The sequence below is a fragment of the Cetorhinus maximus genome, chromosome 14 (assembly GCF_964194155.1).
Source record: "Cetorhinus maximus chromosome 14, sCetMax3.hap1.1, whole genome shotgun sequence".
Taxonomy (NCBI): Eukaryota; Metazoa; Chordata; class Chondrichthyes; order Lamniformes; family Cetorhinidae; genus Cetorhinus; species Cetorhinus maximus.
Genome location: NC_135892.1, coordinates 73,023,559 through 73,047,788, shown reverse-complemented (window position 1 = coordinate 73,047,788; position 24,230 = coordinate 73,023,559). Strand labels below are relative to the sequence as shown.

At 41.9% G+C, this 24,230-nt stretch overlaps 1 protein-coding gene across 6 annotated transcripts in view; it reads left to right on the top strand.

Annotated features, from left to right (window-relative positions):
• The window catches only part of esrrga (estrogen-related receptor gamma a), a 268,041-nt gene that overhangs the window by 213,946 nt on the left and 29,865 nt on the right, over positions 1–24,230 (top strand). For all 6 annotated transcript variants that reach the window (XM_078557074.1, XM_078557073.1, XM_078557075.1 and 3 more), the window contains 2 exons: positions 2,708–2,818; positions 5,442–5,603. In XM_078557074.1, coding sequence (XP_078413200.1) covers positions 2,708–2,818; positions 5,442–5,603 — 273 coding nt within the window. The remainder of the gene's footprint in view (positions 1–2,707; positions 2,819–5,441; positions 5,604–24,230) is intronic.

Here is a 24,230-nt window from a genome sequence, read left to right as displayed (position 1 = left end):
AATGAAATAATTTAGGATAGCATTGTTTGGACATTGTGACCAACAAATTTCAACAGCAGGTGCTGAACAGGCACATATGCCTCCAAAGTGGGCAAGAAGCACTCGCTCATTTCAAACCTAAAGTGCACCATCCGTGTGGATTGGGCTTCTCCATAGACATCCAGAACTGTTTAAAGCAATGAATGTAAATTGGTGTAAATAAGAGTCCTAGACTTTGGTATGAAAATTTTAGTATGTTCTGGAAGCTCCATCAACATTAGCCATCATACTTCCATTGCAGGCATGAGAGATGTGAATGGAGCTGACCACTCAGTCCATGTTGGATAGAATGTCATGCAGGATGTGTAGGGTGAGGTAGAATAAGGGCAAAAGATGATAATTTATGAAACCTCCCTCATTGCTAGCTGCCACAGCCAAGACTCTGTTCCTTCACGTGATGGCCAACATCTTTTCTATGAGGGGTAGAGGATGTTCTGGTGGACCCGCCTCCTCTGCTGGCATCCTGTTTGGCGTTGTTTTTAGGCACAGTTGTATTCCTAGGACTGTATAATGCTGCAGTCACTAAGCATTAAGACTCTGATTAATTACAGACTGAACACTGGACAGAATAGCAGCAGAGCCTTTTGGGATAGGATATTAGAATCCAAATCAGATCCCAAATTTGCATAACTCAATTTCACAGCTATTTCAGTATTTTTGGGCCAGGATACTGAACAATGTAATTTGCAACTGCATAAGCATACCTCAGTTTCACAATAACACTGAAAGTAGACATAGTAAGACCATAGTTGGGTCCCAGCAGATGAAAGAAAAACATCAGTGGAGCTAATGATATAAGTAGAAGACTTAACTGGGTGTTACACAGGAAAAGATCCATGCCATGGGAAGTCGCACCTGGCTTCAATTTTTCCATGTGCCCTCTTTACCTTCAAATTCTTAGGCGTAAATCTACTTCTCCTATTTGCAGGCACAACTGATTAGTATTGTGGATCTCTGTTGCGGACCACTGAGGAAATGAGATCCAAATAAATCAGGATGAACCATTTTGGTGTTTTCTCACTTCAGCATATTACTTTCCTTGAGTGTGACATCCTTGGCACATGCGGTAACATATGCATTAACCTACTTGCTTAGTAATTGCCTTTTGTTTTCAGCTTAGTAAATGGTTTGCTTTCTCCTGTGCCTCTCACAATTGATACAAGTGTGCAGAGACACAAATAATCAGGTTATTAATGTGCACAGCTTTGTGGTGCCTTCCTCTTGCTCCGAGCGTCTGCCAGGATAACAAAAGACTTGTACATGTTGCATTCGGGCACATTTCCACCACACCGAATCGCCAGTCTATGAGGTCTCATTCAGGTTAATGCAACAGCAGTCAGGCATCTGTGATGAAGCTGTATTCCTGTTCCTGCCAAAGTAATTTCTGAGCAAAAATAAAAGGTTCAAGGCTTGTCAGCATTAGCAGCTAGATAGCTGCTTAGACCTAATGAGAAATTGGACATTGCTAGACTCTGAGCTATCTTGCCAGAGTCATTTTTCCTGCTTGCCTTTTGTCGGAACGACAGAAAGAGATGTTGTTCAATTAAAACCTCTGACCTGTTGTGGGCTCTTGGAGGCAGCCCATTTCATGCTGGTGATGTGAGTGATTGGCAAAATTTAGACAGTTTTGAACCATGCAACATTTTTCAAAGTTGCTGTTACATTCAAAGCAACAAAAAAAAATCATTGACACTTCCTGTTAGCTGGTTTCCGTGGTGACGCATATTCCCATGAGAAATTTGATATAATTAAATTAGGCTTCTTTTGATGTCAATAAATTAAAAGGATAGGTTGTCTTTAAGGCAGTGATCCCACTTGGATTTAGTATAAACCACAATTTTATGTTTCTTTATAATAGTTATAGAAGTGCCACAAAGACATTAGCTTGAAATTATAGTTATGTTTACCTCCTCTAAATATTCATGCTCATCACACTGTCTAGTGATAGAAAAGTTCATACATTATTAGGAAAGTAATTGAAAATTGGCAAGATATACTCGTTTACACTTAGCATCTGCTTAAATGTAATTTAAAATGAAAAATGTTATCAATCTCTTGATGTGGCAGAAATACCTTAATGACTTCCATTTCATCTATAATATTTTTATTTGAAATATGTGAACGTTATGATTTGGCTTCCCAATATTTCCAATAGAAATTCCTTTTTCATCAATGTGCTTCCCATATTTTTGATGAGAATATCCTTGCAAAAGTCTTCTTGCTATCACATTAATCTGCATTAGTGTCCATCTCTTCATAAAACAGACAAGCTACCTGGGACTTTGGTTACTAATTGAAGTATTTTCTAGTAGAGGGGGAGGTATATGGAAATGTAATACCATGTACATTATTTTGTCGTTAAAATGTTTTTTGGATTTGTTTCATATATGCTAGCAATGCATTGCATATGATGCTTTTTACTGCTATTATGATTTAAAATCTGTTTTAACATGTATTATAGAGATACATGCACTAGCAGTTATTGATTATTGTCAAGTTATAGTTCTATAAAATCATTTTTTAAATGTTAAACTGTATGCCAAGCCAGCAGTTCCTTTAAAAAAAAATAATTTGGTATTAATTCAAGTCATCCATCATGGTGAACCATTTGGAAATTAACATTTCTATTTTCATTGTATTTTTAAATGCTATTTTTCTTCTTTTCCAGGCGTGCGCTTAGATAGAGTACGTGGAGGACGGCAGAAGTATAAGCGCAGGATAGATGCAGAGAACAGCCCTTACTTGAACCCTCAGCTGGTTCAACCAGCCAAAAAGCCATGTGAGGACAACAAATTAATTTATATTATATTGTACAGGATGTCATTAACATATAAAGCTTCAGCACATTAATTTACAATCCAATGAAACAATGGCATGTCTTATCTATTTCAGTATACTCACCCTGCACACACAACCAGTTAAAGAGTTTGCAAACAGATGGGAGTGATAATAGGCAGAGCTAATCCGGTCTCCATTTTATAAATCGCCAGAGTTTATTTTTCATCAAGGCTAGCATGGTGTACTTTGTGAAAAATTATGTACAGCCATGTGGAAATATTTTGAATTGTCCCTATATTTTTTCTATGCAGTTCAATTAAAGAGACAGTGCTTCTCACAGCAGTGCTGCTGCAAGAGATTTTGTTTTATTTTGTGCTTTCCCAAAAGTTCTAAATCCCTTTAAAATCGTAATTTTGTTTATATTTGTGTCCCATGACTGTGATTTAAAATGAGGATTATTAAACAATGTGGAACATTGACAGTATTAAACACATCTGTGGTATGTTTTCTCTGAGCCTCTAAGCTAACCATAGTGTTAAACTCAAAACACTAGAATGAAGATTACAAATCCTGCATAAGCTGGATATTGTCTTTTTAAATCTTTAAGCTTTTATGATGAGACTTTGCCATCAAAAGAGTACATGTTAAATTTTAGGTGCTTTCTCTTTTATTTAACTGTTAAGGAAGACTGTACAGAATGAGTATGGTACAAAATATCACCAATGTTGCATTGCAAAACTCATTCAATAACTAGGTAATTTCTTTTGAGTCGATTACATTTCTTTTTATTGGAAAATACTTCAGAATCACACATTATATAGGCCCATATTAATAATTCTTTAGGCCACGAGAAAAATACTATAATTTTAATGCGTGGCTCTGTGTGTCTTTTGAGCTTAATCGTGCATAGCCATGGACAAGGCAGTGGCTGTTTGTATTTTCCAGCATATTTCTTCTATTAAATAATAAATAATTAAGTATAGCTGAAAGCAATTCATGGAATTTCAAATGTTAATCGGACTAGAGCTCACACTTTTACAAGAGTGGGCACTATGTGTAATATACCACGTTGATGAAACATTGCACTCACATTTACATTTCTGTAAATTACATTATATTAATATTTTGCAATGGAGTCTTGTCTATCGGAATCAAATTTTTAATATAGATATCCAAATAACAGATCGCATTTAGCATTTTTTTTCCCCCGAGTCCTTAAGTGGTTGGAATGATAAATCCTTACAAAGTCTTTAGTTTTTCCCATTGACTTAAAATAGAGTTTATTTCATTCATCTTAAACATTCAAAGAAGTAGATATGTATAATTGTTAAGGATGTGTACCCTATCTGTCAGATTTCCTGGTAGAAATATACAAGAATGTAATTTAGGGGGCTCTAAGGAAAACAATACTAAGTTAATAAAAGTAAAGTATAGTGCATTCAAGGGGTCGCTTAGCTCAGTTGGCAAGATGGGTGGCATGTGATTCCGAATAATGCCAACAGCACAGGTTTGATTCCTGTTCTGGCTGAGGTAGACTTGGAACTTGCCTTCTCACTCTGCCTTGAGAGTGGAAGGCAATGGCAAACCACCACTGACAACCTGCCAAGAAAAATGGCTCAGGATAAAGCATCAACAGACAATAAGCCAAGGACCCGCCTTTGGGGAGAGCACACATGAATGAATGAATAGTGCATTCACCTTTTACTTTGTTAGATGAGACATCTTAAGGTTCCTTTAGATTTTATATGTAAAAAATATTCAGAAGAACCAGAAGTAGCAGTTTTTTTTCGAAACGTATGATTTCTAAAATATTTTCTGACAAATAAATATCGCAGCTAATGTGCAGAACACATTATGATTTGCTGTGTCATTGTAGCATTTAAAAAATCTGGGATCATTTTCCTATCTTTCACTAATCCAGATGAGCAATTAATTGTAATGTCTGTCTGTCACACCACTTGACTAAACACCTCAACTAGTTATAAAATAAAAAGAGCCTTACGGACCTGACTACCGGAGATATCCGTGGTCATATTTAACTTGATATCAGACGTGCATATAATCACCTCTCCCCCTCCTTGTTAAAATTGCTAGGTTATGTGTTTAAAACTTATTTTAAAAATGGGTAGCTTAAAAGGATATATTTGGTTTTAGCAAATTCTGGTTTTCTAATTTTTAATACAACTCTTTCTACTGCTCAATACATCTGAACATTAATATGATTGCATTGTTCTGTGTTTCTAATTTTGCATGGTCTCACCACTTACCAATCGTTACTTCTTACCGAAGAGCTGTTGTGTTAATTTTCTGCAGTTTATTTAATTAGCAGCTTTTTCTAAAAAAAACATTTATAAAATACATGGCCAATTTTCAACTTGTGTCAGGAAGTGCAGTATGTCTTGTACCTTGGATGTAGTCTAAGAGACTTTCTGGATCCTGATTGATTATTTGTGCATAACAAAGCCATTCTGATGAAAATTGGGTTGTATTGATTCTAATTAAGGCAACATTAAATAAGATTTACCAAGAGATACCGCTTGCAGCTACTCAATTCCCTGAGTGATGAGGCTGTCTAAACTGACGCAAACGTTTCTCCTTTCTTTTGCCTGGGTCTTCTATTCTAGTCAACAAGATTGTCTCACACTTGCTTGTGGCTGAGCCAGAGAAGATTTATGCCATGCCTGATCCCACCATTCCGGAGAGTGACATCAAAGCCCTCACTACACTGTGCGATTTGGCTGATCGAGAACTGGTGGTCATCATTGGATGGGCAAAACATATTCCAGGTACAAAAAGAAAACCAAAAAAAAAAAAGCAGCTGTTAAGCATGTTGTAAAACAAATTGCACCTTTGTGCTTGGTACTGAATTTTCCACAGTTGAGATACCACAAAAAAAGACTTTGGCTGGGATTTTCTGGCTCCACCTGCTGCTGGGATCTCACGACGGGGCAGAAAATCCCAGCCTTTGTTAGCCTCTTAGTTTTTCTAATGAAAATCCACCAGCTTTTACTGTTATCACATTACTCAACTGATGAGCATGACTAGTTAACACACTTTTGATTTTATCAAGATTTATTTTGGTGGTGATCATCTGTAGAATGCATTTGGTATGCATTTGTGGTTCTGGTTGAGCAGAGGAAAACTATGGGCCAGATTTTTTTGCCACAATGGAGAAACTCTCCGTCATTGCAAAAGTAGAAGGAATGCCCAAAAATCATAAGTGTCCGCCCCCCCCCACCCCTGCCGAAAATGGCAGTTCCCATTTTCACAGGGTGGGATTGGCTGCGGGGCGTCCTTCACTGTTTACGGAGGCAGCTGGCCATTTAAATCATTAGCTGCTTCCACTCAAGTGGGATTTTGGGAGGCCAGACATGTGAAACATGAAGTGTGCAGATTAGACCTGGTAAGAAGAAATTTGAACTTTGTGGATTTGTTAGAATAACCAGAGTATCTCTTTGGAGAGGTAAGGTACCCCTTTGGATCTGGTGCTGGGACACCTTTGGTGGAGGTCAGGTGCCTGTTGGAATTGTTAAAAGTAGAAATAAATGTGCGTAAAAAAAGTGCATATACGCATTACTGTCAAATTCATTGGAACTGTCAACAGACCTGTCAAAATCAACTGTCAAAACTGTCCGAAGTACCTATCAAAAAGAACTGTCAAGTTGTCCAGGAATTTAAAAGCCCTGCCTTTTAAATCTTTGAAAAAAATGTCTGGAGTGTTAGAAAAAAATGATTACCGCTACTTCATTCTGCCTGTTGACATAAGCCTGAGGGCTCCCATTACTGGATTAGTGCTACATGACTGATTTCACAACTGTCCATTATCACAGTCCGGTGCTTTCTATTTCACAGTTTGATTGGCAGCTACAAGTGTTATAGACTCTTTGATGTGGGACTATCAATTGCAATGCTTTTTGTTATGAGGGATTGTTCACTTGAATGAAATGTTTGCTGTTATAAGACTTTATTTAGATGAAAGAATGTAAATTTAGTAAATGGTTTTTTTTATCCCAAAGTTTTTGTTCAATATAGTGAAGTCTGCAATAGGCACTTAGAACATTATTTTGTAGAAATGTATTTTATCTCATCTCTGCATGGGTCCTGAGGTCTGCCCATGGTGGATACTAGGTGAGTTGACATGGGAGGTGTAAGGACAAAGGGTGGTGGGTGGGGGCATGGGTTGGCATAGGGCCTACAAAGGGCCATGGAGGGTTCGGTGGAAGGGAATAGGTTAGCATGGAGGGTATGGTTATGGGGGGTGTATGGGGACAATGAGGTGGCATGTATTGGCATGGATGGGGCATGGGGAGTGTGTGTGTGGGGGCATGGGGGATTTGGGCTGGAGGAATGTTTCATGTTGCAATTTTAAAAAAAACTTTGGACCCCCTTCCAGACCTGGCATCTTCCTCAGTTCTTCCAGAGTCACCCGCCCCAATCCAGTCCCTCCCACACCCCCACCTCCTCACACTCTACCTTTTGGACCAAAAATGCGATGTCCGGCAGCCATTTTAAAAGTTCGGGTTTGCAGAGCCGGGAATTCTCCCATCTCTGCGCACTTGACCCGGGAGCGAAAATCTGGGCCCATGTTTTTGTTGGTGGGAATGGGAACTCGCAGGGGAAGTGAGCTCAGTCCCATTACCCACACAATCTCAGTTCATCATCACCACCACCTCACTCATTGATTTGTTAAGTAAAACATATTAGCGCGTGGCCCCACCCAACTTTTTATAGTTGAGTTCCCTGATTTTGAAATATTTGTGTGTAAAATTACAGTTGTGAAAATCCACCTCTTAATCTTCTGAAACTTAATGGCAACTGTAGCAGGTGTAAATTTCACTGAGTTATACTGGACATCGTTGTTATTTGTATTTGATCTGCAGTTTCATTAACCTTTCGCAGACTTGCAGCAATATTTCTGCATAAACAACATTAAATGATTACAGCACCGAAGGAGGTCATTTGGTCCATTCTGTTCATGCAGGCTCTCTTTAAAAGCAACTCATCTAATCCCACTCACCCACCTTTTCCCCATAGCCCTGCAATTTTTTTTCCTTTACATAATTGTCCAATAACCTTTGAAAGCCACAACTGAATCTGCATCCACTATATTCTCAGGCAATACATTCCAGATTCTAACCACTCACTGCACAAAGAAGTTTTCCTCATGTCACTGTTGCTGCTTTTGCCAATTGCCATAATTCGGTGCCCTATGGCTCTTGATCCTTTCGCAAACAGGAGCAGTTTCTTCCTGTATACTCTGCCAAGACCACTCATCATTTTGAACACCTCTATCAAATCTACTTTTCATCTCCTCTTCTGCAAGGAGAACAGCCCCAACTGCTCCAACCTTTCCATAAAACTTAACTTCCTCATCCCTGGAACCATTCTCCTGATTCTTTTCTGCACCCTCTCTGATATCTTCACATCCTTCCAAAAGCATGGTGCCTAAAAGTGGGCACGGTACTCCAGTTGAGGCTGAACCAGTGAACTAGTTTTATACAGATTTAACGTGACCTCCTTTCTTCTGTACCCTATGCCCCTATATAAAGCCCAGGATCGTAGATGCTTTAATAGCCACTTTCTCATCCTGCCCTGCCACCATTAATGTTTTGTGCACATATACCCTCAGATCCCTCTGCTCCTGCACCCACTTTAGAATTGTACCCTTTATTTTCCCTCTCCTCATTCTTCCTACAAAAGTGGATTACTTTCCCACTTCTCTGCATTAAATTTCACCTGCAACTTGTCTAACCACTCCACCAGCCTGCCTATGATCCCGCTCTTGAACTTTATCCTCTGCGTGTATCACTATACTTCCAAGTTTTGTGTCTTCTGCAAATTTTGAAATTGTATCCTGTACACCCAAGTCTAAGTCATTAATATATATCAGGAAAAGCACTGACACCTGTGGAACCCCACTATATTCCTCCATTCTGAGAAACAGCTGTTCACCACTACTTCCTGTTTCCTGTCATATCCATGCTACCACTGTCTCTTTTATTCCATGGACTCCTGTTATGTTGCACTTTATGAAATGCCTTTTTGAAGCCCATGTGCACCACATCAGCTGCATTACCCTCATCAAGAAACTGAATCAAATTAGTTAAACACAATTTTCCCTTAACAAGTCATTGCTGGCTTTAGTTAATTAATCCACATTTATCCAAGTGACTGTTAATTTTGTCCTGAATTATCATTTCTACAAGATTAGCCTAATTGGCCTGTAGTTGCTGGATTCATCCTTACACCCCTTCTTGATCTAGGGTGTAACATTTACAATTCTCCAATTCTCTGGTACCATCCCTGTATTTAAGGAGGACTTGAAGATTATGGCCATTGCTTTCGCAATTTTAACCTTACTTCCTTAGTATCCTTGGATGCATTTCATCCAGTCCTGATGACTTATCGACTTCAGCTGGTTGGTTTATCCATTTATCCTGTTTTGTGACTGTTGTGAACATTATGAACCTCCATCAATTTTCCAAAGACTTCTAATGCAAACGCGTTGCAGCAAAAACATTTCTCATGTACATTGTCTGTCATTTCTAAAAATCAATCTTACCATAATATGAAGATAAACAAAAATACTGTAATATTGACAAAAAACCTCAAATTGCCCCTAACTCTCCTCATCTGACCATCTTCAAATTTGATCCCAACCACTTCTGTAGGAAAAAGACACAGTTGGCAGAGATTGCTGAAGCAACTAAATAAAAAACAGAAGCATTGAGTTGAGTGGAACAAAGATCAAGATAGAGAGAGGAGAAAAAAAAGAGAAAAAAGCACAGAGTAAGAATGGTTAGGGGGAAACAGCAAAACAAAAATTTCTTCATATAGCCATGTACACTGGATAGCTCTATGATGGACACATGAGCCAAAACAGCACTAGAGCCTCATTCCCCAAAATGCTTGCCATCAGAATGCATGAAGCTCTGCACAGCTAGCACCAATAGTCCAACCTTAGTCTTCCATAGGCACTCAGAGCACCTTTGCCTGAACCAGCAGTTAGGCAAAGCTCCTGAGATACTATTACAAAATACCAATGAGTGAAAAAAGCAACAATATCATCTCTGTACGAATAACATACATAAAACTTTATCAGCACTTCATAAATTACTTATCAATGATGCCATGGTTACTCTATTAGTATTACCTAAAGAATGCCGTAAATTGAGAATAGGCTCCAGTGTGTCCATGTTTTTTTTATTTTTATTTTGTAGTAATCGAGTTAATGCATTATGAAAACTAACATATACAATTAACTATTTATTGTCTCATGCAACTTGCCCATTATTGGTGAGATAACGTTTTACTTAGATCATATTCCTTGTTCCATTATGTTTTAAGCATAATATGGGGTAAATTTTTCGCTCGGCGGGCAAGCACATGCCCGACCCGACCGAGCGTAAAATGATGTGCGATGATGTTGGATAAGCGTCCCGACGTCATCACGCACTCGCGCAATGTTTCGGTTGGCGGATGCGTGCCGGAGTTAAGGCCATTAAAAAATTAATTAAGTTAAATTTTTCGCTGCCCGTCCAACCTTATTGTTGGCAGGCAGATGAAAAGGCCAAGCGGCCTTTGCAATTTTTTGGAAGCCTCATCCATGGGTGGGATGAGGTTTCCAAAAGGAAATAAAAGTAAAATAAAAGCTTTAATTTTCCATTAATAACCCATGCCCCTGCTCATGTGACAGAGCCACATGAGGGGTCATGTTTCATTACATTTTTAATTTTAAAAATATTTTTTCCATATCTCCTCATCTCTCTGAGGCAGCTCTGTGCCTTAGGGAAATTTTGAAGTGTGCACACACGTGCATGCATGATGGTCGTGCTTGCCTTCCTCCCCCCGCCTGCACAGGCAGCACTGAGCACAGCCGCTCCCGTTTCACGCTGGGCGGGCCTTAATTGGCCCGCCACTGTGAGATTGCCTACCAGTGCTGATCGCGGGAGGTGGTTGGGACGAACCCGCCCGAGATGGGTGAAATTCTGCCCATAATGTAAATGCTGAGAGTTGCTGAGTTGCTGATTTGAGTCTTGCTACATGAAGTAGGTTTGAATTGAGGAATAGTTGATTATTAGTTATTATTTTCTATAAAATATAGCCACTCAGTTCCTTAGTGCAGAAGTGTTTAAGTTTTTTTGTCTTCATGGGAACTCAGTGCATAGAATGGGCTTTTGGGAAGCGAAAAATAAAGTTTAAATCAATGTTTCCATTAGCTTCCAATCTCATCTTGTTAGTGCTCATTGTTCTCTCGATAATATTTCCACTAAGCTGCTGGCCACACAATTTCCCTTCCTGGCTCCCGGGTTAACTTAAAATTGTTAACAGCTCCTTCTTCTCAAGTACTGTCCCCTCTCTTTCAAATCTGCCAGCATCACTTCTCTCCCCAAAATACCAACCTTTGAACACTCTGTCTTTGGAAAATACCACCTCATCTCCAACATCCCTTTCCTTTCAAGTCCTTGAACATGCTGTCACCCCCCAAACCTGTACCCATCTTTCCTGGAATTCCATGTTTGAATCCCTCCAATCAAGTTTCCCTCCCTGCCACAGTACCGGCACAGTTCATAACAAAGTTATAAATGACATCCTGTTTGATTGCGACAAAGGTAAATTGACCCTCTTCTTCCTTCTCAACCTTTCAGCAGCATTCAACATGTTTGACCTCACCATCCTCCTCCAGCACCTCTCATTGTTCAGCTGGATGGGACTGCACTCACCTGGGCCCATTCTTATCTATCCAGTTGCAACCAGAGAATCACCTGAAATGGCTTTCTCTTCCCACCCTCGGGCAATTACCTTTGCTTTGCCTCATTCAAATTCTCGTCTATACGCTGCTCCTTGGCAACATCTTCTGAAAACAGTGTCAGATGATGACACTCAACTCCACCTCATCACCCCCTTCTTGACTCTCCGTTGCCTCTAAATCGTCAGACATTCAGTTTTGAATGAGCAGGAATTTCCACCAACTAAATATTGGGAAGACCAAAACCATTGTCTGCAGATCCCACCACAAAATCAGTTCCCTTATCATCAACTCCCATCCTTCTCCCTGGCAACTGTAGGAGGCTGAACCAAACTGTTTGCAATTTTGGTGTCATATTTGACTCCATCATGAGCTTCCAACAGCATATTTGCACCATTACTAAGACCACCTATTTCCACATCTGTAACATCGCCCAACTCCAACACATTCCTGGCCAGCCTCCCATTTTCTACCCTTCGTAAACTTGAGGTCATGCAGAACTCAGCTGCCCGCAGTCCCATTCACCCTGTGTTTGCTGATCTACATTGACTCCTTGTTAAGCAATGCCTTAGTTTTGAAATTCCCATCCCCATTTTCAAATCCCTCCATGGCCATGTCCTGCCTATCTCTGTAACTTCCGCCAGCCCCGCCATCCGAGATCGCTGTACTCCTCCAATCTGGCCTCTTGAGTGTCCCCAATTTCCATCACTCCACCATTGGCGGCTGTGTCTTCAGCTGCCAAGGTTCTAAACTGTGGAGCTCCCTCGCTAAACTCTTCTGCCTGTATACGTTTCTTGCCTTCTTTAAGACAGCCTTCAAAACCTACTTCTTTGACCAAGCTTTTGCTATCTGCCTTAAATCTCCTATATGCCTCAATGTCAAATTTTGTTTGATAATGTTCCTGGGAATCTCCTTAGGGCATTTTACTACGTTAAAGATGTTAGATACATACAAGTTGTTGCTGGACTAAAATATCTTAGTATTCTGATTTAAGATTTATCTGTTAACGCAGCATCATTGCTAAAAATGCCTCTCCATGTAAAATTTTGTTATTTTATTTATAACTACAGTTGAATTTTTAAATGACACCACTGTTCCATAAAGGAGAAAATTATTTGGGAAGGTACTTTTAATGCAAAGTACTCCAATTGTCATGGGAAATGAGTATCCTCATCATGTGTCCCTACCATAGTGAAACAAAGGAAAGATGATACAATTTAGTTCTCTTGGATATGATTCTCTAGAACCAAACAGACCATCTATAATTCCACAGTAATCGACAATTTGTACTTGGCATCACAGAGCAACTTGATTTAGAACACTGTTATGATGTGGTGGCAGGGCACAAAAGCGTAAAACATTTCAAAAGGTTATTTAAAAGAACAAAGCCTTTACTTGAAGTAATCTGACGATCCTGTAGCGGCATGTAGTGATGCCACATTTGATCTCATCTTGGCTTTTGATTGGTTGATTACTTTTTGTCACCATTGGTAAATGAGTATGAAGGTCTCTAGCAGGTAAGACATTATCTAAAGATAATATAGGTATGCCTGCATTTTCTGTATTGATCAGTGGACACATTGGCCTAATGTCATCCCGATGTTTCCAAAATCTGGAAACATTAAAACAAAAAGCAGGATGTTAGACTTTGCAGCAGTGTCTGCAACAGAACTCTCTGCTCATTGGCATAGCTAACAAATAAAATTGCCATTTTTGTGGACCGGTTTGAAGTCAAGTTGCTTGTTTTTGTACTATTATGCTCTTATTGTGGCATTAAAATGGACCAGTGAATTGGGAATTTGATCCTGAATTAACCCTTGCTGTGCCTTGCCTTGGAAGTGCTTGACTGAAAACTCTTCCATTCTCTGGTAATGTTAGCTTTCAACTTAGCGAACTTAACTTAGGATTTTTCAAGTTAAGAGGTGCCTTTTGTCACATGCTGGATAAAACGAAAAACACTGTTGAAGATTCAACTGAAAAAAAGGCATAGTTTAATTTCTGAATGTTTCCAAGGCAAGAGACAAACGTGTGAGCCACATAGCCTCTGATGAAATATTATTTAACAGTGATCGTGAATTAAGGAATTGGCTTATGATAAAATCAGCTCTTCTTATGTGAAGAAACAGCACTAAAGAAATTGCTTTGATTAATTCTGTATCACAAAGCGCTTAACTCAGCTGTGTCCACAACAGAGGCAAATATTTAAAGAAAAAATAAAACGACTTTATCAGTAAATAGAATTAGGCTGCCCATGCTAATAAAGCAGCTGAACAGAAAGCAGGGCGTTATGAAATTTGAACAGTCCTTATCTGACAAAGAGCACAATGAAATTAGACAGCACTTGACTTCAGTCGTTTCAAGTTAGAGTGGAATGAGTGGGTACAAGAGACGGAGGCTGTGCCCTAATAGCCCTTTACTATGACAGGGCCCCCACCATTAGCATCCTTTTATATTCACTGAAATTGCTCATGCTTCCTATTCTGGCTCCTATCTGCCTGCCTTCTTTATTCTCTCTTTCAATTTTGTACGTGCTTGGATAAGCGCATGCTAACACAATATGATTGAGCTGTAAAATGGAATTCTGTCGGCTTTAATCTCTTTTATGTAGATACTGTGGTAGTTCCACACTTCGCTTCATCCAGCCTATTGTAAGATGCACAGAATGGACCAGAGAGTAATGTAGGCTGAATCGACTATTGAAGCTAGGTTTCACACATATGATAAAAAGATTATCAATGCAGCAGTCAGATGTATTGTTATACTTTGTGTTGGATTAGAATATTCACATGTTACCACATTAACAAAATACTGGAGGTGCTTACTCAGGCATTGCTATGACAGCACTCCATACTTCATCCCCATGTTAAAAGAACTAGTATCTCTCTTTACTCTTTGTAAGCTGCATTCAACTACTGTGACACACTAAAACCGTCTGACATCCTCTTAAGGGTATTCTCCAAACATTTAGTTCTTGAAACTTTTCTGTTCTCAGACTATTACTCTCCAAAGTCTTTAATATCTTAAATATTTCACAGAAGTATTTTGTTGAAGTCATTGTATTCACTACTACTTAAGGGGGAAGAAAATACCTAGGGAGAGAAATTCAACATCATTGCGCCCATTTTGTGGGGGTTAAATCAGCGTTGGGGAATGGATTTCGGATTGCCATTTCTCAAACCCAACCAATAGTGAACTGGCTGCCAAATTGGAAGCATGTGACTCCTGGGAGCATAGGATGCCCACCTATAACAGGCATTAGGTGGCTTAAGTGCACAAGCCTGGCTTCTTACACACTGGTCCTGTAGACACGCGATTGAAATTTGGCACAAGATGGGCAAAACTTGTGCTGTACATCTTGCACCAAGTTTTACTTGAATCAATCTTGCCTAGTCTAACCAGCGATCTCTAAATGGACTATTGGAAGTCATTCAAAAAGGGTAAGGAAATGTTTTAACAGTTTTATTTCTGTGGAGTCAAGAGGATCAGGTGTGCTCCTCCTAACTTTATAAAATTACTGCAGGCCATCTTTGTGTTAGAGTTGGCTAGAATTGGTCAGATTCTGACCAGTGTGCTGCATTGGATGCCTGATCACGACCACAGTTTAAAGCAGTTGAAGTTCATTCATTCATGTGTGATCTGCCCGCAGGCAGGTCCTTGGCTGTTGTCTGCTGATGCTGCATCCTGAGCTGTTTTTTTGGCAGTTTTTTTTCCGGTGATGGTTTACCATTGCCTTCCGCTCTCGGGCAGGATGAGGAGGCCGAGATCCCAAAACTACCTCAGCTGAAACGGAAATCAAACCCGTGCTGTTGGTGTTACTCTGAATCACATGCTAGCCAGCTACCCAACTGAACTTATTGACATCCACCTGCACCGCCCCCTGCAGAGGAAGTCTGCGGCCTAATTGCAATTGAGTTCCAGACTGTCGTCTTTGGGCATGCATTTAGATTAGGCCATCCATTTTGAACAGGATTCCCACCTGAGATGAATTCCTCTCCTCCCAGAAATATGATAAATGTAAATGTCCTATTATGAGTATCCTTTGTCTCTGTTTAATATTGTTGTTTACAATGTGATTACATATCACATCTAAAGAATGGGCTTTGAAACATTATTGAGCCCAACCACATGAAGCAGTTCATTTATCATCAGTGCATGAAGTAGTTTACCAGGGTGCTCTAGTAATCATATAATTTTAATTGTATGTTTTAATTTGGTTCATTTGTACTGCAAAGCGCAATTATTCTTCCCAGCCAGTTTCACCTAATGATAACTGCACTCGATGCTTAAACAAGCCTTTTCAAAAACTTAACAAATGCAAAAGGATATTACCAGATAATTCTTGAGAGCTTTCCTTTGAAAAGCTGCATGATGGTAATATACCCACCTTCAGAAAAAGATGGGTCATTATTACAGGATGGAAGAATATACACTGTTCATTCAAAATCATACTATCTTACAGCACCGAATGTGGCTATTCAGCCCATCATGCCTGTGTCAGCTATGTAATTATTTCGCTTCCCTGCTCTTTTCCCCATACACCTACAATTTTCTTCCCTTCAAGTATTTATCCATGGAGTACAGTACTTAATTTTAAATCTTCGGTAAGAACTCAAGTGACTGGTGAAGATGTTTTATTTTGCATGTTAGATAATTGTTGTTAGTGGGTTCTAGGTCACAAACTGACAAGGACCTGAACAGCAATAGCAGAATGTAAGTAAAGAAATGACATTATTAATGTTAGCTGTGCCATAAGAAGCAAAGTTTATGGCCTGCATTTTGCAGTCAGCGGCTCACAAGGACCTAGCAATCTCTGTGGGGCGGATTTCACCTTTTCCAATGTTATTTTGAATTGGGAGCCAAATGAAGAGATCTCCAGGCATCATGTTGCAGAGCAGGAGGTAAAATGCACTGATTATCCTTCGCTTTTTTATAAATTTTATAAAGACTGAAATGAAGATTGGGACATACATATTAGAAGCTGTAATATCACAAACAAACTTTTAATATGATAAAAATATTTTTAAAAGCTGTGAAATTTTTATCATAGTGGAACAATTTGACAAATATAAAATCTTCTTTCCAGGACCAGAGAGGTTTTCAGCAGTAGCTATGACTTAGTATGGCACTTAAAAAAAACAGTTACGCCTCACTAACAAGAACGTTTTCAGGGATTTTAAACTGTGATATTACAGTATAAAAGAAGAAGTCCTTGTCAGTTCAGTGGCTGCCAATTGCATCTGCAGAGACTTCAACAGCACAACCTATGGGTAAGTGTAGAGTCAGTGGCAGCAGAAAAAACATTGGGGTTTCTGCATTTACCGGCGCATGTGCTGACTTGAGAAGTTTCTATAAGCTTCAGAGGAGTAATCGTGATGAATGCTGACAGTTTTGTTGTCATTATTACCACAAAATCCAGGCCGGTATTTGAAATGTAAACTATTTGTGTACAAACCTTCCCCGCATAACTTTTCAACACATCAAGGTTCCTTATTTTCCCTTCCTTCCTCCTCCTCTTTCCATAACAATGGCAGGATTCTCCCCTCGTCGGACGGGCGTGGTGGGCAGGCCTGGGAACCGCTGCGAGGTGGGCCGCTGCCGGCGATCGGTCTCTTCCCACGATTCCACGCTGGCTGCCTAATTAACGGCCGGCCAGTGGGAAACGCACCCTGAGAGTTTCAGCGCTGCCAGGGTGGTGGGGGGATGGGAGGAGAGCGAGCGCTGAAGTCTGTGCATGCGCCCGGGGAGCGCGCACTGATAGCTCCCTGAGGGCACAGAACTGCCTCAGGAAGCTGAAGAATTTTAAGATGAAAAGTAAACATTGTACAAATGATAGAAACATGTCCCCACATGTGACTCAGTCACATGAAGAGGGACATGTTAAAAATTCCGTAAACAAAATGTCATTTTTTTTTCAGTTGCCCGCCATGGATGAGGTTTTGTAAAAAAAATGCAAAGGCCGCCTGGCCTATTTACCTGCCCGCCAACCGAGCAGTTGAGCGGGCAGCGAAAAATACAGATTAGTTACTTATTTAAGGGCCTCTTAATTGTCGGCGGGCACGCTGCGGCCTCTCATGCGCACCCGGTGACCGAAAGATCGCGAGAGTGGGTGATGACGTCAGTGAGCTCGCCCAACGTCATCGCCCACTATTTCACTCCCGTTCGGGTTGGGCGCACGTCCGCCTACGGGACGAAAAATTCTGCCCCAAGCCTCCATGTTTGGTCACGACCTCTATCATTGTTAGTCTGTGCTCAAACAATGGAGTTGAGTGGGATTGACCAGGGTTGGTTTGACCTCCAATTTTCCCTTCTCAGCAGGAAAATATTTTTTCCTTGCATAGCTTGGTTGTAATTGGGGAAATTTTGATCGATCCTACTTCATTACACAGCCTATTTGGAGTACCATTGCACTGTGAAGCTGAGCCCATAAACCATCAAAAAAACATGATTAACCTTAGTGTTAAACGGCATCCAGCAATGGAACTGATGATATTTGGATTGAGTCTTAATGGATTATTTACTTGAGTTGCATTAATCCCTCTGTCGGCTAATTTCACATTAAAACACACTTCATTTTTAGAAACAGTAAAACAGAAATTTTCATCTATTTGATTACATTTTTTGAGGGTTAGTATTAATCAGGATGGGCGTGAATGCTGTCAATGCTGACAAGTGAAAGTACAACTTATGTTCACTGATGTAAATTTAGATTTTTAACTGTGTGGACTGGAGACTGATGCATTACATCAAATCCTGTACAGTTGTGCCATTAGTTGCAGCTTGAATACATATCCATGGCTTCTCTCTGTTTACACCATTATTAAGTAGCGATGACAGAATATTACAGATGTGTACTAAAATTCGTACACAGAGTGCTGTTCATTGGACCCTAGCTGCTGGTGAACTTTGAAAAGGGCTCACTGGTAGACCCTTTATCTCTGGAAATTTGTCTGTGCATCAAATGCAGTATAACTACAACTGATGCTGAGTGCCAGCAGTACAAATATCACTGCAGAGTTGGGCAATAGTATAGCCACAAAGATCAGAAAGCAAAAGCATCAAATTCAGAGTGTAGCTGGGGAGCACAGATATAAGTCTTAGCAGGTTACCCTTTTTAGTGACCTTATCAAAGTAGAAATGATCTTTTTTGATAATAAGATGCTGAATTTTCTGAAGGACAATTAAAGAAGTGTAGTGAATCCAAGGGCAGAATTTTTCATCCTGTGGGTGGGCACGTGCCCAACCTGATTGGGAGTAAAATAGTGCATGATGACGTTGGGTGAGCGTCATCATGCACTCGCGTGATATTTCGCGCAGCGGGCACTTGCGGGTGCTGGAGCGGCGATGCAGCTACCTCAATATGTCTGAGGTGCAGTCCTGAAGGAGGCTCTGCCTCTCAAGGGAGAGCATGACCTCTATTTGACAGATAATTGGGCCTGAGATCAGCCCTGACTGTGTGGGTGGACACTCCATGCCAGCGGTTCTGAAGGTCACAGCGGCCCTCAACTTCTATGCCTCTGGCTCCTTCCAGGGCTCAGTGGGGGATCTGTGTGGTGTCTCGCAATCAGCTGTCCAAGCTGCGCCAAGCTGGTGACAGAAGCTCTGTTCAGGCAGGTACTGACCTTTATTCTTTACTGTACAGAGGAGGCCAGCCAGGCTGAGCGAGCCAGAGACTTTGCAGCAATTGCTGGATTCCCCCGCATCAAGGGTGCAATCGACTGCACACATGTGGCCATCAAGGCGCCAGTGGGTCAGCCGGGTGCCTTCGTCAACAGGAAGGGATTCCACTCCATGAACGTGCAGATAGTGTGTGACAGTAGGATGCAGATTCTGCAAGTCTGCGCAAGGTGCCTTGGTAGCTCCCATGATGCATACATCCTGAGACACTCCCAAGTGCCGAGGCTCTTCAGTGCTCCAGCCCGGCTGGATGGATGGCTGCTGGGTGACAAGGGCTATCCGTTGAAGAGGTGGCTCATGACGCCTCTCCGTCACCCAAGAACAGAGGCAGAGAAGCGTTACAATATAAGTCATGCCTCCACAAGTGCGGTGGTAGAGAGGTCCATAGGCCTTCTCAAGTTGCGCTTCCGATGCCTGGACCGTTCAGGGGGAGCACTACAAAACCTCCCAGAGCGGGTGTCACTGATAGTGGTTGCATGTTGCGCTCTCCACAATCTGGCACTGGCAAGGGGGGACCCGCTGGAGGAAGAGGATATTGATGCAATTGCACAGGCCACAGATGATGAGTCTATTAGTGAGTCCGAAGAGGAGCCCGGTGAGAAGAATGCCGAGGGCATGGCACCGGACCTCGGTAACCTGCAGGGACATGAAGGATGCCTTGATCTAATGTTCCTTCAGCTAGGCTACCAAAGCTCGGCTTCAAACGCATGCCAGGGACACCGCCTCAATCCTGGATGTTTGAAAGGATCCTTTCATTTGAACACAAAGAACTTTCAGTGCCTGTGCAATAAAGTTCAGAGCTACCTATGTCCAGCATTACATACTGGCATTCCCCGCACCAATGAAATAAAAAGGTGAAGCATACTCAGGAGGTCATGACGACAAAAACACAATTTATGTAATTCTGACAATTCAATAATCTTAACAGAAGCGTTTCTGGTATTCAACACCAGACCAGTATACATAAAGTAAACAAAAATAAACATAAAATCAACCGTCACCTGATCCTGTTGTGCTTATAGTGCCTTTAAATTATGTTTGCGAGTGCTACATCTAGATGCTCCCCCGTCGCTGGTACCGGCATTGGAGAGAGCCTGCTGACTTTGTTGTCTTGTTGCCCTTGATGACCTTAGCAGTCATCCTCTGGCCAGTGGAGCCTGTGCTGGCCCAGCCTGGGAGGGAGCGGCCAGTGCCAAGGCTGGCATTTCCTCAGTCGCCTCATCAGATGCCATGGTCACTGGCGGAGGGGCGGAGGAGTTGCTGCTGTCATCCAGAACGCCCTGAGAGGAACCCACAGAGATGACAGGCAACTCATGTGCCAATGTGAGGTCACTCTGGACCTCCTGGCACACTATTGATGGACGGGCACCAGCTGGGATACTGGATGCCTCATCCATCTCTCACACTGACACTGATCACCTGAGGTGAGGGCTTGTAGGTCTGAGCGCATCCCCAGGAACCCCTCATTCTGTCCCTGGAGCTGCCTCTCCTTGAAAGTTGCCACTCTCTCAATGGAGGAGGCAGTGCGCTCAGTCATGATGGTCAATGCAGTGCTCATTCTCTGCATGGATTCCTCCATCACAGAGACCATGGCACGGATACCCTCATGGTACCTTCCCGCACATCTCGCTGGACATCCAGCATCTGCCGCCTAATGGACAACTCCAGAGGCTCATCGTCAGCCTTCAACTGAGCATTGTCCTGGTCCACAGCAGTCCTCCGACTGCCGGTGCCCTGGGAACTCTCTGCTTCTGCCTGCACCTCAAATGATTGTGAAGTGCCCTCACCAGTGTGCACCGATTCTAGCCACCACTCTAATGCCCACCGATGTGCTGGTGCCCGCTTCAGAGAGCGGGTGTGATACAGGTGCAAATAACACCCAGTGGTCCTCCAGTGTCGGGGGTGGCCCCTCGGGGTCCAGAGAGCGATCGCCTGCTGGCGAACTTAAAAGGAAGAAGAAGGACATGTCATTAGTTAAAGTCATCACATTGTCACTGTCACTGTGCATGTCAGGCACCCTGGTGAGACAGCGGATAATCTGCAGGATGGTGGCCTCATCTTCCAGTGATCAATGGCGACTCCAGGTTCGAGACTCACATCAATGAAGAGACTACACTAGAATTGTTGCACAAGCCAAAATTCTCACCTCTGTGCACTGCACCCTTACCTTCATCTGGCATCCCTGTCTCTCCACACACGGTTGCATGTGGGGCGTGCCGGCTCTCAAGCTTTAGGGCGTCTTGCTCATGCCTCGAGGGGATTAGGAGATAACGGGGCCTCCACCAGTCCGCAACCTTTCTATATTGTTGTGGGCCGTCTTCTCCTGAAACAACAGAGGAGCAGTGATTAGTCCACTCTCTACCTGCAGCCCCATTACAACCTGGCCAACCCCAGCTGAGGAGCACCTGGCAGGGCACAATGAAGCCGTGGCCCTCGAACCGCAAGGCACTCAGTCCAAGCAGCCAGGGCTCATCCCCTTGGCCAGCTCCGGTGTGATTGATAGTTAGCACTCAGGCTCTAGCACCCCTGAGGTCCACGGGGGGTGATGGCCACACCTTAACACTTCTGCACATTGACCAATGCCAACATGACACTCACCCTTCCTGAGCACAGAAGGTAATTGAAGCACTTTCAGCACTGCACCCAGGAGCGCCGCACCACGTCACGGCTACTGACCAGTGCTGCCACCTCCTCCCAAGTCCTCTTGGTGAGGTGCAGTGGAATCCTCCTCACATCCCTGCGGACAAGGGTGTCCCTCCTGGCAGCCACCTGCTCCAGGAGGATGGTGAGGCACTCATTAGAGAAGCAGGGGGGCCGAGTGCCCACCCGATCTGCCCTCATGCCTGCCGTATCCAGCTGCACTCGGGTCCATAGTGCCGGCTCAGGGAATGTCCTCCTCCACAGCCTTCCAGAAGCTGTCTGGGCTGCTTTTAAACTGGCCGCTGGGTCGCCATTGGACCCGGCGGCCAACAGGCTCCCGCCCCTGCACGGCCCTTCCTGGCCAGTGCGGAGCCGCGTTTCACGCTGGGTGGGCCTTAATTGGCCTGCCAGCGTGAAATCGCGGTCGGGGCCCGATCGTGGGCAGCAGCCCGTTTTGCGGCCATCCGATGAAGGGAAAATCCTGCCCCAAGAGTAGTTCTCAAATCACAGCTATCTGATTCTAATAATATTAATTTCTGGAAACCTTTCTTCATCATTGGGCTTCTATGGTAAATGTGTCACCAGTTCTGCTTGTACAAGCATTCTTTACTTCAAAGAGGAACGCCATTTTGTTTTACAAACCTTGATTGCCTCGGTAAACAAGGAAATTGTTCAATTGAATCAGAAATACTTTTTTTGGTGCACTATGTATTAAAGTTAATAAATTGTGTTTCTACTGTATTCCTGTTTTTAGTGCTAGAGGTTCCTACAGGACACTCCTGTTCTGCTTTGCATTTCTCTTTGCTTCTGACTGGATTTCAGTAAAACTCTGGGATTCAGAATAATCACCATTTTTCTGTAGATAGGAGTAAGTTAGAAATTCAAATCATCTCACATGTTTATGTACATGTATGCATGTAATCTGTAAACACAGGCGTAGATTTTGGGAGCAAACACTTCACTATAGTTGTCAAAGTGTCAAATAAATTTATAGCACAGCTATGTCTATGATTAAGTAAAAAAGTGTTTTAGGAGAGAATTTAGTTACAAAAGTTTTTGGCTATTGTCCCATATATTTATAAAATATCAGCAGTACTTTAGATGGGGAAGTAAAGGAGCTTGGATTTTTGACAGCTCTAAATGCCATTAAACAAAAAAGTAATATTGCTCGCCTCCTTAGTCTGAACAAACAAGCTGCCACATATTTTTAATATCTATTTCCTCTTCACTTGAAAGCGTTGTTTTTCAGCCGTTTTTCTAGAATGTCAAAGTCAATTTAATACATTTCACTATGCTGAATAAATCAGAACCGAAATCCTTGCTAAAAGTGAAAATTTGATTTGCTAAAAGGAGCTTAGGGCAACTATTAATCAATACATCCAGTGTGTCAGTGCTGAGGCCCTGATAGACAGTGATGCATTTGGATATTGGTTGAAGCAGATGGAGGCTTGCCGGAGAGGGTTGTGGCTGCTGGGGTGTTCTTGGTAAAGTCACATTCAATTCCATAGAGAGCTTGTCATCACCTGAGCTGAAACAAACCTTTCTAAATCAGCTGCTCATCAATTTAAGCAGCCCAATCTCCTTAGCAAGTGTTCTAGATATTGCTACTCTGTTTATTATACAGCAATCTTACTTGTTCCATTCACTCAAAGTGCACATTTTCTCTTTGCCTGTTTTGCTCACCATTTCTCCCCCACTTCAGTTATTTGGCCTTTTGAGAATTAAAGAAGTGGGCAGTGCAGCTTGATTCTGGATCACCCCGTTGATTTTGAAAGGATTTTTTGTAATTGTTGATTAGAACTAAAACAAACAATGAACAAGTAACGTGGCTAATGAGAAGCTATCAACGGCACAAGGCTACATAAATTAGCTATTTCCATAAGTACACAAAGGAGAATCCGATCGAACAATGGTGTTACCGCACAGAGATTTGGAGGAAAAAGCAAGCGTGTCTTTCATTGCCTATGAAAAGGAAGTTATAGAACTTACTTGGGCTAAGCATCAAAATCTCTAAGTGCACAGTAATCATTTCTCCTGCCCATTTGCTCCAAAAACATTCCATTGTTGTCGTGTGCTCTATGACTGCTTTTGCCTGCAGATTTGTTCATTGATTTATTTCTCTTAACCCCCATAGACTTCTAAAAATTCTTCTGCACAAATTGATCTGGCTACCCAATTCAAATAAAACTTTAAATTGTTAAAGGATTTCACAGCAGCTGTCACCGGTTATAGTTTTTTCCCCAGCAGTTCCTTTGTTCTTTAACTCTGTGAAACCTCTATGTATGATCTTACAAGCAGCCGAGCTGTGAAATCAACCATACAAATCGAGCTGCTAATAATTGTGTATTGA